At 41.8% G+C, this 16,160-nt stretch overlaps 1 protein-coding gene across 8 annotated transcripts in view; it reads right to left on the bottom strand.

Moving 5' to 3' along the window:
- lrrfip1a (leucine rich repeat (in FLII) interacting protein 1a) overlaps positions 1-12,507 on the bottom strand; it is a 76,054-nt gene extending 63,547 nt beyond the window's left edge. For 2 of the 8 annotated variants that reach the window (XM_082968862.1, XM_082968856.1), the window contains exon 1: positions 11,588-12,502. In XM_082968862.1, coding sequence (XP_082824988.1) covers positions 11,588-11,677 — 90 coding nt within the window. In that variant the 5' untranslated portion in view covers positions 11,678-12,502. Of the gene's footprint in view, positions 1-11,587 lie in introns of all 8 variants that reach the window. The other 6 variants (XM_082968855.1, XM_082968860.1, XM_082968858.1 and 3 more) reach the window with 4 other exon arrangements.
- Between the last annotated feature and the right edge of the window lie 3,653 nt (positions 12,508-16,160).

The raw sequence follows: 16,160 nt of genomic DNA, 5'->3' as shown, positions 1-16,160 counted from the left end.
GTTTCAACTAAGCTGACTCATCATTGTTGGTCATCAGGCCTACAACCATGGTGTCATCAGCAAACTTGATGGAGTTGGTGTCGTGCAAAGACACGCAGTCGTGGGTGAACAGGGAGTACAGCAGAGGGCTGAGGACACACCCCTGGGGGGCCCCTGTGTTAAGAGTCAGTGTGGAGGAGGTGTTGTTGCCAATCCTCACATCCTGTGGTCTACCCATCAGGAAGTCCAGGATCCAGTTACATAGGGTAGTGTCCAGACCCAGGGCTTGGCGGGAACAATAGTGTTGAATGCTGAACTGTAGTCAATGAACAGCATTCTCAAATAGGTGTTCCTTTTGTCCAGATGTGTTAGGGCCGTGTGAATAGCGATGGAAATAGCATCTTCCATGGACCTGGTGGAGCAGTAGGCAATTTGGAGTGGGTCCAATGCCTGGCATGCTGGCCTTGACGTCGGCCATGACCAACCCCTCGAAGTACTTCATGATGACCGGGGTGAGTGCAACGGGGCGATAGTCATTTGGGCATGTCACCTTGTTTTTATTGGGCACTGGGATGATGGTGGTCTCTGAAGTAGGTGGGCACTACAGCCAAGGACAGGTTGAAGACGTTCGAGAAGCCGCCTGCTAACTGGTCAGCAAACACTGAGGACGCGGCCAGGGATGCCATAAGTATTCACTCAAGAGTTTCTCACATCAGCCTCAGAGAGCGAAAGCACCTGGTTGTGTTGTCTGCCTCGAAGCGAGCATAGAATGTGTTAAGCTCGTCTCGGAGGGAGGTTTTGGTGGGCACTAGACAGCTGGAACATCAATTAAAGTTTGAGTCTGTATTGTCTTTTTGTGTCCCTAATGGATTTGTGGAGCTCGCACCTGCTTGTCTTGTATGCTTTGCGCACCACCGAGTCATCAAGGTTCGTTCTGCTGACATTGAATGCGGCAGTACGGGCTCTCGTCATGGCACAGATATCTCCGGTCATCCAGGGTTTTTGGTTGAGGTATGTCCGGATTGTTATTTTGGGTACAACAGACACACTTCCTAATGAAGCCTGTGACTGACGATGTACACTCCTCAATGTTGATGGATGAGGCCTGGGTGGATGAATCTTTGAACATATTCCAATCAATTTTATCAAAACAGTCCTGCAGCATTGAGTCTGCCTCCTCTGTCCAGAACCGCTGTTGGTGGCTCGCTCTTGAATTGATGCTTGTAGGTGGGGAGTAGGAACAGGGAGACGTGATCTGATTGGATGTTTGTATGTACATGGTCCAGTATGTTGTTTCCTCTCGTGGGGCAGGATACATATTCGTGATATTTGGAAGAATGTTTTAAAACGTGCTTGGTTAATATATCCCACGACAATACAGACTGCTTCCGGGTGAGAGGATTCTTGCACAGTTCGCGGAGTGCCACCTTGATGTTTGTTGTGGCGGTATGTACACAGCTGTGATAACACACGTGAATTACCTCAGCATATAGTGGGTTGGCATTTTAGCAACTCCAGGTCAGGTGAACAGGAGCTTGAGATGTTTTCAACTTCGGTAAACCAGGAATGGTTGATGAGGAAGCGTACACCTCCCCCCTACTCTTACCAGAACCTGTCGTGTTATCCATATGGAAAATGGAAAAGCTGTCTGGTTGAATAGCAGAGTCGAGTGTAATGTCCGTAAGCCATGGCTCTGTACAAACAAAGAAACAGCATTCCCTGATGTCCCTCTGTGATTGAAGCCTTTCTGAGTTCAAAGTTGATTTTCCAGCGATTGGACATCAGAATATTAGGAAGAGGAGGCCATGTAGCCCGTCTTTTCAGCCTAGCTTGAAAAGCATTGCTGTGGGTATGGCCATGCTTTATGTGTGTATGTGTGTGTGTGTGTGTGTCTCATGCATGTTGACTTGGATCCACTTGAGTGAGAGCAGGGCCTTTTCCTTCAAAGTGACAGTGTTAGAGAGGGAGATCGCCAGAGTGTGTGAGAGCGTGCGTAAGCACTTCCTTCCTGTCCCTGGGGCTGTCAGAATGTGCCTCTAGGTGGGGTCACTGTACAAGCTTGCACAGAATGCTCTAACGCCTCCTCCCTCGCCCCTCTGCGTTTCCCCAACTCCAGACCATGTGTTTAAAAAAGGTCCTCGTCATTCACTTTCTTCTACAGAAATGTAGGGTGACATTTGGTATTTTATTATGATCCCCATTAGCTGTTGAGAAAGCAGCAGCTACTCTTCCTTGGGTCCACACAAAGCATGAAATATGACATAATACAGAACATTAGACAAGAACAGTTCAAGGACAGAACTACAAATGTAAAAACGGGACATAGCCTACATATCAATACATACACACAATCTCTATGTCAAATACTGGAGAAGCATTTTGCAGTGAGGTGTTGCTTGACCCGTTTTTTTTTTTAAACCAGGTTTACGGGTTTATTTGAGCAATATGAGATGTGACTTCCATGCAATAATGGCTCTATATAATACTGTATGCTTCTTTGAATTTGTTCTGGACTTGGGGACTGTGAAAAGACCCCTGGTGGCATGTCTGGTAGGGTTAGCGTGTGTGTGTCAGAACTGTGTGTAAATTGACTATGCAAACAATTTGGAATTTAACAACATTTGTTATAAAAAGTGATGCAGTCAGTCTCTCTTCAACTCTGGCATGCATAGTATTTATATTAGCCTTCTGATTACCATGAAGAGCAAGATGTGTCACTGTTTTGGGCCAGCTGCAGCTTAACTAGGTCTTTATTTGCATCACTTGACCACATGACAATAATAAGACAAAACTAGAGCCTGCAGGACTTGCTTGTGTGTTCCATACAGGCAGTAGTGAAAGAGAACTCTCTCCCTGTCGTTGTGAAACATACCAGACCAGTTTATAGTCCACTGCCTTGACCTGTGAACTCCACAATGCAACTCTAGGCCCTGTTGAAATGAGTTCTGCCTTCCTAGTTTTCTTGAAGTAATCACTGATCTCACACAATTAGATAAGATGAAAGCTAGCCCAGCCGTCACCTATTCAACAGTGTGAGATCAGGGATTACTTTCAAGAATGGAGGAAGGATGCATTTTCGATTGGAACAGAGCCTTTTTTCCTGTAACAGCATACACCACTGGTAGAGGCCACAGAGTACCAGTGAGGAAAGGTGGATGATGTAGTAGTGGTTTAGAGGAATGGAAATGTCAGCTCAGGGAGTTTACATTAGATTCCGGCAAGACCGTCCGCCTTAGTCTGTTCTTGAAAGCGTCTGGAACGGAATCATTTTCCAGAGAAGTGGAAGGCTGCCTAGTGCCTACCAAGCGAGACCCACTTCTGGGAAATCCTTTTCTGATAAGTGGTAAACAGCCATGAACAACTTGTAGCGATGCCAAGAATGGGTTCATCAGGATCATTGGTGGTCATTAATTTAATAGTACTATACTATTTGAATGCGTTTTTAAAATGGTGTGATAGTTGCTCCCTCAGTTAAATCATTCCTCAGTGTACTTGTAATTCTAAAGCAGAGTGTAGGTGTGTGTGTGTGTTTGTGTTTGTGTACGGTCAGTTCAAGAAAGACGATTAGTGGATCTCTTTGGAATGGCTTTACTTCTCCGATCTCCAGTAAGCCACGTTGAGCTTTCGTTAGCTCCCAGGGGAGAGTAGGAGTTACATAGAGAGCTCCGTGGCATGAGATTTCTTGTTAGCTTCAGCCTTAAAATCCCACCTAAGGGAAGAGTTTTCCCTGTGAGCCCTGTGGTATAGCAGTTGTCATTACCATTAGCCTAGCCTATCCCCTTTAAGTCCCACTCCGACCACAAGTGGCTCACAAGCTAAGGACAGGGTCATTCCATTTAGTTTCAGCAAGCCATGACACCCACCATCTCAGATTGTTCTGAAATGGTTTCTGTAGTTACCCGTTTCTAAGATAAATGTTCTTTCAACAAAATTTTTCAGGAATGTTTTAACTGAGAATTTAAGCCAATTGATTGTACCAAAATTGGCCATTTAAATTTAAAGGATTCTTATAATGATTATTAAATATAATACCTAACATCCGATTTGGACCAAACCACTTCTTAATGACAGACGTAATGAATCCAAATAAAATGGTCAAAAGTCGAGGAACAACTGACCCCCTCATCTTTATCAAAACACAGACAGTGCAGCCATAAAATGCACTATATGCAGCCATTAGTGATTAGCAATAGCATTTGCTAATACTAGTCATTATCTCAAAGCATTACTCTAACCCCACCTGGCTACACACAAAGTAATCTTGGAGTCAAGTATTGGTCACATCAGTCAATCAACATAGAGAGTGGTAGTTGATGTACCCGAAGAGAAGGTAATAACGTTGCAAGTTCACAACTGGGTAAAAGGAACAGCTGAAACAAGTTGGTTTACATCTAGTTTAAAACACTAATTGTTAATTCAAGTACTGTAACAATTACAGGAAGGAAGTTAGAAAGCTGACAAAGTTGTTCGGTCTCACAACCTCAGTCATACTGACAGACCCTTTCCTATACAATTCACAGAGAACAACATCTTCCCATCACATATTTCTGTTGGGGTTTCACATTTATGCACAAATACAAAGGCCTGCAGTACACTGTAGACCACAAACACACACAACAAAACCTGCATCACATAGGAGGTATAATAAATAACAATACACGATAATGTCCGTGAGAGAGGGGGAGAGCAATCGCTTTCCCCTCCTGCTGCTCCTCTCCTGCACAGCTATTTTTTCTGACCTATATGGCCCAGAGTTCTGTCAAAAAATCATTTAGGTGGATTTCAAATGGTGTGACTGTCCTCTGAAGACGCAGAGTTAGTTCATCGCACTGCATCAAATGTGGGGGATGCTGACACACAGCTCTGTGCCATTTAACAAAGTGCTGCAGGAACCTTAACCATGCCTGTCCCCAGAATTATCTACATTTGGTGTCAGAAGTAAGATCCAAAGTTCATGTCGATGGGATTGCTGATGGGTTCAAGTTTGCATGGAGAACATAAGATGTGCAGCATGTTTATGTGCAGCCTTTCAGAGGGGAATCGAGAAAAAATAAATACATTAAAAAAAAAAAAATGTAACTCTCCAGGTCAGCGTTAAATCCTTATTGTGGCTAGCTTCACAGATGGGTCCAACCACCATTAGTCAAATAATAACTGTCTTATAAATTTGGGTTATTTTAGATGACATCAATCTATCTATATATATATATTAGTTAGCTACTGAAACAGATTTTATGCTATGTATCGATGAATCGTTGTGACATGAAATACGAGTGAGTGTAATAACTACGTAAAAAAATGTAAGAATGCGTTAAAGTATTGTGCAGTCATATTCAGGTCCTGATTGGTCAACAAGCTTATTTCACGTTAAATAGAGTTATTTGGCATGCAAAGACCCAAACAGCGTTCCAATACTATGAGAAATCCTGGTTGAGAATGAAACGACTGAACAAATAAACAAAACAGCAAGTATGTGAAATAAATAGGTTTTGATTATGTTTTAAATGGTAATGGGGACATGAATAAATACCAACAAAATAACTTTTGTGTGTGTAACACCTTTATTTAACTAGGCAAGTCAGTTAAGAACAAATTCTTATTTACAATGACGGCCTACCCAGGCCAAACCCGAACGACGCTGGGCCAAATTGTGCGCCGCCCTATGGGACTTCCAATCACGGCCAGATGTGATACAGCCTGGATTCGAACCAGGGACTGTAGTGACGCCTCTTGCAATGAGATGCTGTGCCTTAGACCGCTGCGTCCATGTGTGTACTACACTAGAATGCTTAAAGGGGCCGCTAAAATTTTAAATATCGGTATTGTTTTGGCAAGGAAAATATCTAGGGATGCACGATATAGTCAGTAAACATATTGGAATCGGCCAATATTAGCTAAAAATGCAAACATCGGTATCGGCCCAATGTCTAGTTTAACGCCGATGTTAAATCGGATGTCAAAGCTACCGTGCATACCTATTAGAAGTCGACCGATTAGGATTTTTGAACGCCGATGCCGATTATTGGAGGACCAAAAAAAAGCCGATACCGATTAACACATACATACATACATACATACACAGTTGAAGTCGGAAGTTTACATACACTTATGTTCGAGTCATTAAAACTCGTTTTTCAACCACTCCACAAATTTCTTGTTAAACTATAGTTTTGGCAAGTCGGTTAGGACATCTACTTGCATGACAGAGTAATTTTTCCAACAATTGTTTACAGAGATTATTTCACTTATAATGCACTGTATCACAATTCCCGTGGGTCAGAAGTTTACATACGCTAAGTTGACGGTGCCTTTAAAGCGCTTGGAAAATTCCAGAAAATGATGTCATGGCTTTAGAAGCTTCTGATAGGCTAATTGACATAGTGAGTCAATTGGAGGTGTACCTGTGGATGTACTATTTCAAGGCCTACCTTCAAACTCAGTGCCTCTTTGCTTGACATCATGGGAAAATCAAAAGAAATCAGCCAAGACCTCAGAAAAAAAAAAAATTGTAGACCTCCACAAGTCTGTTTCATCCTTGGGAGCAATTTCCAAACGCCTGAAGGTACCGCGTTCATCTGTACAAACATTAGTACGCAAGTATAAAAGCCATCGGACCACGCAGCCGTCTTACCACTCAGGAAGGAGACGCGTTCTGTCTCCCAGACATGAACGTACTTTGGTGCGAAAAGGTCAAATCAATCCCAGAACAACAGCAAAGGACCTTGTGAAGATGCTGGAGGAAACAGGTACAAAAGTATCTACATCCACAGTAAATCGACTCCTATATCGACATAACCTGAAAGGCTGCTCAGCAAGGAAGTAGCCACTGCTCCAAAACCAGTTGTTGGAAAAATTACTTCTGTCATGCACAAAGTAGATGTCCTAACCGACTTGCCAAAACTATAGTTTGTTAACAAGAAATTTGTGGAGTGGTTCCAACCTAACGGCATGTAAACTTCCGACTTCAAATGTATATACAATGAGCAAAGTGATCATGCTGTTGATGTGGCTGCTATGAAAGTGAACTGTTTTTGCATGTGATCAGGGGTGTATTCATTCTGCTGATTAAGAAACATTTTTTAACAAACTCTTTTGTAACTGTTGAGTACACCCTAAAATCAGCTAGATGCATGCAAGAGTGTGCAAGGCTGTATTGGGAAAATCTTTGTATCTTGAAGTAGCTTAAACCTGTCAATGTCACATTGAGTTGGGTGAATGGAATAGGAATGACAGTCATCCAATATGCTGTAATAGAAATAAGGCCATGCTCATAAAATAATAATAATAATCTTCCCTCATCTTAAAATCCTTGTCCTACATAGAGGTCAAACTCAATCAGCCATTGTGTGCAGCAAGTGAACATTTCACATGCCTTTGCTTGTAATGATGAGGGGATTGATTAGGCAATATGACACAATTACCTCTACAGCATTGACAGTACTGTTTATTCTTGACATGTGGTTTCTTCCTTCCTACAAACCAATCAACACAAGCATTAAGAGACTTTGACCAATGAACTGTGCTTCCCCAGGTAGGGAGGGAGCACAGTAGAAGCAAATCAACAGGAAGGCGTTTGTGATAATCTCTACGGGTCCTGTGTGTGTGATGTCACCAAGAGGAAGCCAAAGCACAGTGCCTCCATATATGGAGACTTCCCTTTTTAGGGGTCAGAGCAGGTTAGTCTAACCGAACCCACTCGTCCATGTCTCAACATATGGAGGAAATGTTTGAAGTACTAAATGTTTGCATCTGCATGTTTGTGTGAGCCTCAGTCTGCTTTTTTATTTGTCTAACTTTTTAGCTAAACTAATAGATTTGGAAATGCTGGAGTTCAAACAGGAGTGAAATGACAGCTCATTGTTAAATTGTTTAATAATTTAGCCTAATTGTCCATATGTATGCAGTTTTGAAATACATCTCTGCATTTATCTGTGTGTACGTGACTGCATGCATTTGTGTGGTGTGCCTACGCACATGTGTAGGACTGCCAATTATCTGGCCTGTCCTATTGATGACAGTCAGATTAAGGAAGACGGTGTGTTGTGTCCCTCCTTGCTTCAGAGTCCCAGACTAATCCTCCCTTAACACTTGATTCACCCCCTCATCGCTCCACTGCCCCTCAGTCTGTCACTTAACGCTGACCTGGCAACTTAATCCGCGGCTTACTTTGTCTCCCAACCGCACTCAGACAAAACACACCAGCGTCAACAGAATACTTGACAGCAATCAGCACCGATACAGACACTGGCCTGGTCAGAGGATGCCCTGCGTCTATATTTCCGTCCACCACTCTCGTGAATGGTATTCCTGCAAAGATGATACAGCAATCCAAGACATGCCGGTTTGTAAAGAAAGTGTCACGCAGGTGCAGCAGGACGAATGGGAACTTATTTGACCCTTTCTCGGGGTTTCAATAATTTCATCTTCCCTCACTATCACTTAGAAAGGCATCCCCAGTGGGGTATCCCGTGGTTATTCAATCTACACTAAAGCTTTCACCTTCTACAGACATAATCCATATCCTCACTGACAGTAGTAAGACAGGTTTTCAACATACATGCATTCAGATTACTCAGATCATGTTCACACTTTTCACTACAACTGCAGGATGTAGGACACCTATGTAGACAGAAACAAGATCAATGTGACTAATTGTAACTTTTGCTAAAACCCCCCCATCTAGGACATTCAAATCATAATTCAGGGTCTGAACTCTGGAAATGAATCAAATGAAGCTAGTCTAACCATGGACCCTACAGTATGTGGATTTTACAGGGAGCCATTGCGGTCAAGAAAATTAGTTGATCGCAGAATAGGCTACATTGAACAGGAGGTGATCATAGCACACGGTGGCACCCATGATAGAAAACACGTGCGGAGATCATTTCTTCTGGATGCGCCAATGGCAGAAAAAAATTATGCTAGCTACTTTTAAAAACAAACCAAATTCCTTAGAAATGCGCACGTATAATTGTACAATGGCATTACACAAACAATGAAAACTCGTATGGGCTTGCACCCAGGACAATTAGCTTATTGTTTAAATAAAAATGACATGTGGTTCCACTACAAAAGCAGTAAGCCCTCTTGCTTCTCTTGCCAAAGGTGATCCCAAACTATTTACCTGACAAACAAAACAGTGCCCTTAAATGGATTTTTCCCCCCCCATTAGTCCACTGTAAATACAATCATATGACACAAAGTGAGTCATACCTTCTGTATTTCTGTCTGCATGAAAGTGCTAGATCTTGAAAACTTGACTTAACATGCAAACATTTTTGGGACTCTATTTACAGTGGAATAAAAAAATAAAAAAACTATCAAAAGATAGTTTTGGAGTGTACCCACAGCAAGTGTTAAGACGCTGTTTTGTTTATCAAATGTATGAGGTAAATCCCTCTACACCCATACTACTTCAAAGATGGAGTCTGTGCCTCCTTACAATCATCAACACTGGGTACTATTCAAAGACTCAATTGTGAGAACACTACCTGTGTAGAAAATGTAATTGCTGATGGACTGTTTCATTCCCATATCCCAACCTTTGGTCTGAATAATGCTTCAGAGTTTCTTGTATTGAAAACAGTGGGCTCGCTGTTTGTCGTCCATAGAATATTACCACCTGTTCATGTGGGATATGTTTTGAATGGTTCATCCGAGTAACTCTGGTGTAGACATAGGGATCCCTATTATTAATGGCATACAAATAGAAGCTTAATTCAGATCAACTGCCTCCGATCGTCAGGTTATAAGAATTAGAGGTTGACCGATTAATCGGCATGGCCTATCCCCCACGACAGACCCAATCTGAATGCAGTGTGCAGTAACAGCTGATATTTCAGGGCCTTTCTATTTTTAAAGCCCTTGTAGCAGAATCGGCCAGCACATCCAGACTGACATGCAGCCCCTTGACAGGATGGTCAGTGTGGGACTCGACCCAATCTGCACTTAAAAAGGCACAGTATTTTCTCTTTACTGACTGTCTATAGCAGTTATAGTATACAGCATTTAGCCAACTGTCCTGAAACTACACCAAGCTACCTTCCAACAGCAAACAGTCCAATGACAATTGTTTTTTAACCAAACCATAACTCAGGAAATGTGCAAGGGCAGCTATAGGGAACTGCCCCTTGACACACTATTTATCAAACCCTAAAACACAACTAGCAACTTCACCAGCACGTTCTGCCCACTGCACATTGACTAGAGGAAGCAACAATTACTAAACTGCAGGAATGTGCAACTCCAGAAAAATACCCCCAGACTGTAAAGTAAATAAAGTCTGCTAACTTGATACCAGAAAAGTGAAACATTCAAATAGCCAACTGTTACAGACTTGCCAGGGGTAATGATGAAGCAGCAGTCACTAGAGTGTCTGGTGTGTGAGGTGAGATACAAAGTTCATGCAACATCCGGTATGAGTCTGAACAGACCACACTTCCTTCTATTCAACAGTTGTGTTTCTACCGTGGTGCATTGCAGGTCCCATTCTATTAAAAGGGACCACACTGGTGAAGTACTACACCCTCTAATCATGTACTTCTAAAACTGCCTGAGCTGTATTACCAAAAGTGTCTTAAAATGGTTGGCTTGGTACAGCATGATGATATGACCATTTAAGAACTAGAAAGAATGTGTGTTGGCACCCTCAGAAAGTCACCATATGTAGGGTGTCCAATCCAAAACAAATGTTTTGACCAATGGGTAAAATAATATATTCATTGGTGTTGATAGTCCTGTAAGAAAACCAATGGTCCGAACCTCATGTCTTGATCATAATCCATTCAAACGTTATTGGAGTTTTTACCCTTGTAGGATGGCCAAAATTAAAATGACTAAATCAATGGAGGCCAGAGAAGAAGAAAAACAAAAAAAGTGGCCAAAAATCGGAAAAAAATAAGCTGTGTGTCAGTTAGGCTGGATGCTGAGCGAGAATGAATTGCACAATTGGCCCAGCATTGTCCGGTTTGGCCGGAGTAGGCTGTCATTGTACATTTTATTTAACTAGAAAAGTCATGACGGCCTAGGAACAGTGGGTTAACTGCCTTGTTCAGGGGCAGAACGACAGATTTTTACCTTGTCAGGTCAGGGATTTGATCTAGCAACCTTTCGGTTACTGGCCCAACACTCTCTAACCACTAGGCTACCTGCTGCCCACAATAAGAAATAAGAATTTCTTCTTAACGGACTTGCCTAGTTAAATAAAGGTTAAATAAATAGTAATAAGATAGATATCTATTTTGAGACATGACATAGTATTTTCATATATATTTGAGGACATTGGATGCACCTGAGCTCAATTTAGTGTCTTGGTAAAGGGGTGTGAATACTTACAGAAGTATGTAATTTATGCATTTAAATTTAATACATTGTGTGTAGATAGATGAGGGGGGAAAATGTAATCAATTTTGAATTTAGGCTGTAACACAACATTTAGAATATATCAAAATATATTACTGCCAACTTGGTGAAAGGGGAGGGAAAAGGATGAGCGTGAAATAATATGAATACTGTCAAGTGGACATTGGTTCTACTGACCTTATCAATAACTGTGTGAAAAATAAGGTACTTCCCACTTCCGTATAGTTTTCTAATCTAAAAAACGTACCTCTCTTGCAATGAGATTAAGGGTATCATCCTCGGCCGTCGACCTGTCCTTATTGGGATTTCTTTTACGTCCAGTACCCTGAGTCCCCATGTCTTGGTTTCTGCCCGGTAATTAGGCTACTGGTCCTAATCGTTGAATGTAGAAGAGAAATCCAAAGCACGTCTCAAGGAAAGAAAGTACAACTAGCCTGTCACAATGTTGGGAGAAACATTTGTCAAATCACAAATGACTGGGCAAACCGTTCGTTACCGCTCGCGACATTGGTCATTGGTTTACATCCGTCTTCAAGACCTCTTCCTGTGAGGTTTCTATCCAAACGCTAAATTGGACATTTCTAACAAATGTTGCAGTCGTTTGTATCGAATCCGCCCATTTGTAACACGTGAGCTGCCCAGAGGAAATCACAAATAGTTGAGTACCCGGTAAACACGCATAATAAAGATAAATTGACTGGCAATATATCTATTCAGATATGGAATCCAAATAATTTAATAGGCTATGTAAGATTTTTTTTCAACATAAAAATGCTAGGAAAAAAAAATCGAACCTATTTTTAATTATATCTTTGTAAATCCACTTGGTTAACACGCTTGGACAGAGACACGATGCTGTCAGATCTGACAGCCTTTAAAGTAAATGCATGCTTGATATGAAAGGCTTCGTATGGCGGGTGTGACGCAAACTCATTTTCCGGGGCTCATGCAGGCAGCCACCAAATTGCCATGGCACTACAGCAGTCTCTCACACCCTCGCCACTATTTTTTATGAGTTTTGAGCGCTAAAAACAAACCTTATCGTGCACTTCTTATGCTTCGAACACACCGACTGTGTTTGGCGTTTTCATACACCAGAAGTACATTCATTTCGAATGGAACGCTGCGTTTGCCTTGCAGCATTGCGTTGCAGAGGCAGTTGCCGTGCGTTCTGTGTCGAACTTATGAGTCAAATTGTATGCGAAGACTTGATAGAAAGTAGCAAAATGTGAATGTTGAATTTTTTCAGCAAAAAAATATGGGATTACATAATAAAAACAGTTTCACTGGAGAATTTTACGTTTTTTATTCATTTATTTGCCAAGTATATTATTTATTCGATGACATCCACAAATTAATTGTGAGAGCCTAAAATATAATTTCCCGAAATGCAATAATAAATGCAATAATAAATAGTCAAGATAGCAGAGTAGGCTCTTTCAACAATGAGACCAACGTTGAGGAAGGTGGTCTTGATCACGCTGTTGGGCCGGGACCAGCCCCACCGAAAGCGCAGGTTTGTGTAGGTTCAGAAATGGTTAAAGCCCCGAAAGCAGGCAGGGGAGTTCCACCGTCTCATTCAAGAGCTTTGAATGTTTGGAGAGGAATTCCGACGTTACTTTCGTCTGGACCGAAGCCAGTTCGATCACCTGCTCCAGATGGTTGGAGCCAGGATCGCCCTGATGGAGTCCATCAGCCCAGTTGAACGCCTGGCGATTTGTCTCCAGTAAGCTACATTCTAGTACATTTTTAAAGCCTTTGATACCATAATTGATTGATATTTGATACATTGTTTTATGTGCAACCTAGCTAGCTAAAGGGCTCTCTAGTAAATAGTCCCTATTTGACATCAGATGTACTTTTACAGAATATTCATTAGGACTATAACTTTTCCCAAAGTTGGTTTATAATCCTTTTTTAATTATGCAATGTTACCAAATGAAAAGAAAGTTTAGGTGCCTTCTGCCCTGATGAAGGTAGGCTAGTCTTCTCCAGGACCCATTGTTGTTCAAGACAGTTAGTCATTCATTACATTCTTACTGGACTCACATACACTCTTAGAGAAAAAGGTTCCAAAAGTGCTCTTCTGCTTTCCCCATAGATAACCATTTTTGGTTCCAGGTTTAAGGTGTGGTCTTTATTCACAAATGTCACTTAAATATAGCTTCCAAATGAAGAGAGACAATGATACATAAAGTAATCTGGGGAATTTTTATTTATTTTATGGACAACGGTGGATGGTTCTTAAAAGAACCTTTGTGTTCTTAAAAGAGCTGTTTCACTCCACGGCATACTGCCATGGGACTTCACCTGCTGGCAATGAGAAGTAGGTGGTCAGCTTCTCCCTCACCTGGAGTGCCTGTCTGGGGGCGTTGTTGGCACCTGCCCTGGTGAAATCAGGAAGGTGACCCTTTGGCTTGCCCATCTCCATCCAGAATCCTGGAATGACCTCCGCCGGTAGTTGTGGAGAACACATGTGGCCTTCACGCAGGCATCGACATTTGAGGGGCTGAGACCAAGCACTCTGATACATTCTCCCCCGGGCTGCCAGAATCCCAAAGGCACATTCAACAACTAACCTTGCCCTGGACAGTCGTTTGTTAAAGATCCTTACAGGCTTTGGCAATGGCAGCTGGCGTCCAGCGAAGGGCCTCATGAGGTTGGGTCTTAAAGGGAAGGCCTCGTCGCCGACGAAGACGTGAGGAACAGGTCCCAGGTCTTCAGCTCCAGGGAGTGATGCAGGTGGTGGAATCTCCAGGGTGCCATTCTGAAGTGCCTGGCCGAAGGCAGAGTCCCGGAGGGTCCCGCCATCACTTCCCTTGCCGTAAGCACCAACATCGACAACACGGAAACAGTAGATGGCATCTACTACAGCCAAGAGTACAACTGAATATGTACCCTTGTAGTTGTAGAATTGCAAACCTGAGCACGGTGGAGCCTGGATTACTATGGAGCCAATACAGTTGGGGAAATTCTACCCCTCCAGGAACTCGGCAGCGATGGCCCTCCAGTCTTCCTCCTTGGGGACAGGCATGTATTCACCAACCAGACAGTCCCAAATGGCTTGTGCCACAGAGGGGACAATGACGGCCACCGTGGACCGTCCAACTCGGAAGCTGAATCCTATGGTCTAATTAATCCTATGGTCTGAATCCTATGGTCTAATATAATTCAAAATAATGATCAATATTGTGTGTAACTTGAATTCCACCCACATATTATATCTACTCATATAGCTACCTCATTACTGTTTATTATGCTCTACTAATTATATTGTAACCATCATTAACAATGCCTTGAAACAGTACAATTCAGTCTATGACTATATCATTAAACTGTAGCCCAGGCCAACTCTACTCTTAGAAAGAATGGTACTATCTACTTAAAAGGGTTCTCCGGCTGTCCCCATAGGAGATCCCTTTTTGGTTCCAGGTAGTACGCGTATTGGGTTCCATGTATAACATTTTCCCCAAAGGGTTAATCCCTTCCCTCTCCCATTAACGTCAGGATTATACACACCTGGCATGGTACATCAGGTGAGCAGGAGCACTAATTAAGGTTATACAACATACAGTTAGTATGATAACAAAGGGAAAGGGTAACCTACAAATAGTACAGTTTACCACCATGATCACTGGCCTGACAAAATCCAGGTGGAAAAAAAACTAAATAGGAAGAGAATGTGTTTTTACTTTCATCTTGTCTTAGATCTGCAAAGGTGTAGGGAAGAAATAACCAGATTAAGTCTAAATGAGATATTAATAAACAACTGAAACAACTAACTATGAAAACATTATAATTTAATAAGTATTCAAGTACAGGAAAGAACATGACAGGTATGTGTGTTGTAAAAATGTTTTAAAAAATTAAACTATTGAAAAAGGTGTGTGTGTGCGTGTAAAAAATAAATAAAATGAATGTATAGCCTGTAATCTGTAAGAGAACAACAAGAGCATGTTATTTTAGCACAACTGCAGACAGATACAGGGACTACTCATAAAGCCTAGACGTAGTAGGGGAACTTCAGACATGGCCATAAAGAGCGAGAGGGCAGGGCACTGGAGATCTGAGGTACAGAGAGGAGTGGAGTGGAGGAGAGGTGTGTGTGTCTCTGTCTCTGAAAAAAAGAAAATAATAGGTTGCCATAACACAGCTAAACAAACAAATGGCCCCTGGACGTCATGGACCAGTCGATGGAACATAACTTCACAAAAAGTTTCAACACCCTGGTTTTCAAGTGGTTTTAAATGAAATAAATATATTGACCTTTTAGTCTCGTAAGAGACCAACAAGAGCATCTGTGAATTCTCCGGTATATGAGATTCAATTCAGAAATATATGTAACACTAATAATTAATGCTATCCTAAGACTTTATAAACAAATGACTTTATGAATTGACTGAATTTAAACCGAACTGACTTGTGTGAAAAGAAAGGTACAATGGGGGGGGGGGGGGGGTCAAAACAACAACAAGACAACTCTTCTCCTCTTCCTGTCCTTCTTGTGAGCTGGTCGGCTAAATTGACTCCATCTCTGGAAGGAAAGACAAAAACAACACATACAAGCTTAACATAATAGAACACCATAAAAGGTGAGATTTATGTTAACTAAATACTGCTTGTATAGTGTAGTTAGAGGCATAAATATTGGAACAGTGTGGTAAAGTTGGTATTACTTGCTGTTTACTCATAGAATTTGTATTTCAGATCAAAAGATGAATATGACAGGCAAATATTTAGACAGCAAACTGTTGTTTTGGGATATTTTGTAACCTAGAAACAACAGCTATACATTTGCCTCATTAATACTTTGATCTGAA

Source organism: Salmo salar, chromosome 25 (assembly GCF_965601325.2).
Source record: "Salmo salar chromosome 25, fSalSal1, whole genome shotgun sequence".
NCBI lineage: Eukaryota > Metazoa > Chordata > Actinopteri > Salmoniformes > Salmonidae > Salmo > Salmo salar.
This window is presented reverse-complemented; position numbering and strand designations above follow the sequence as displayed.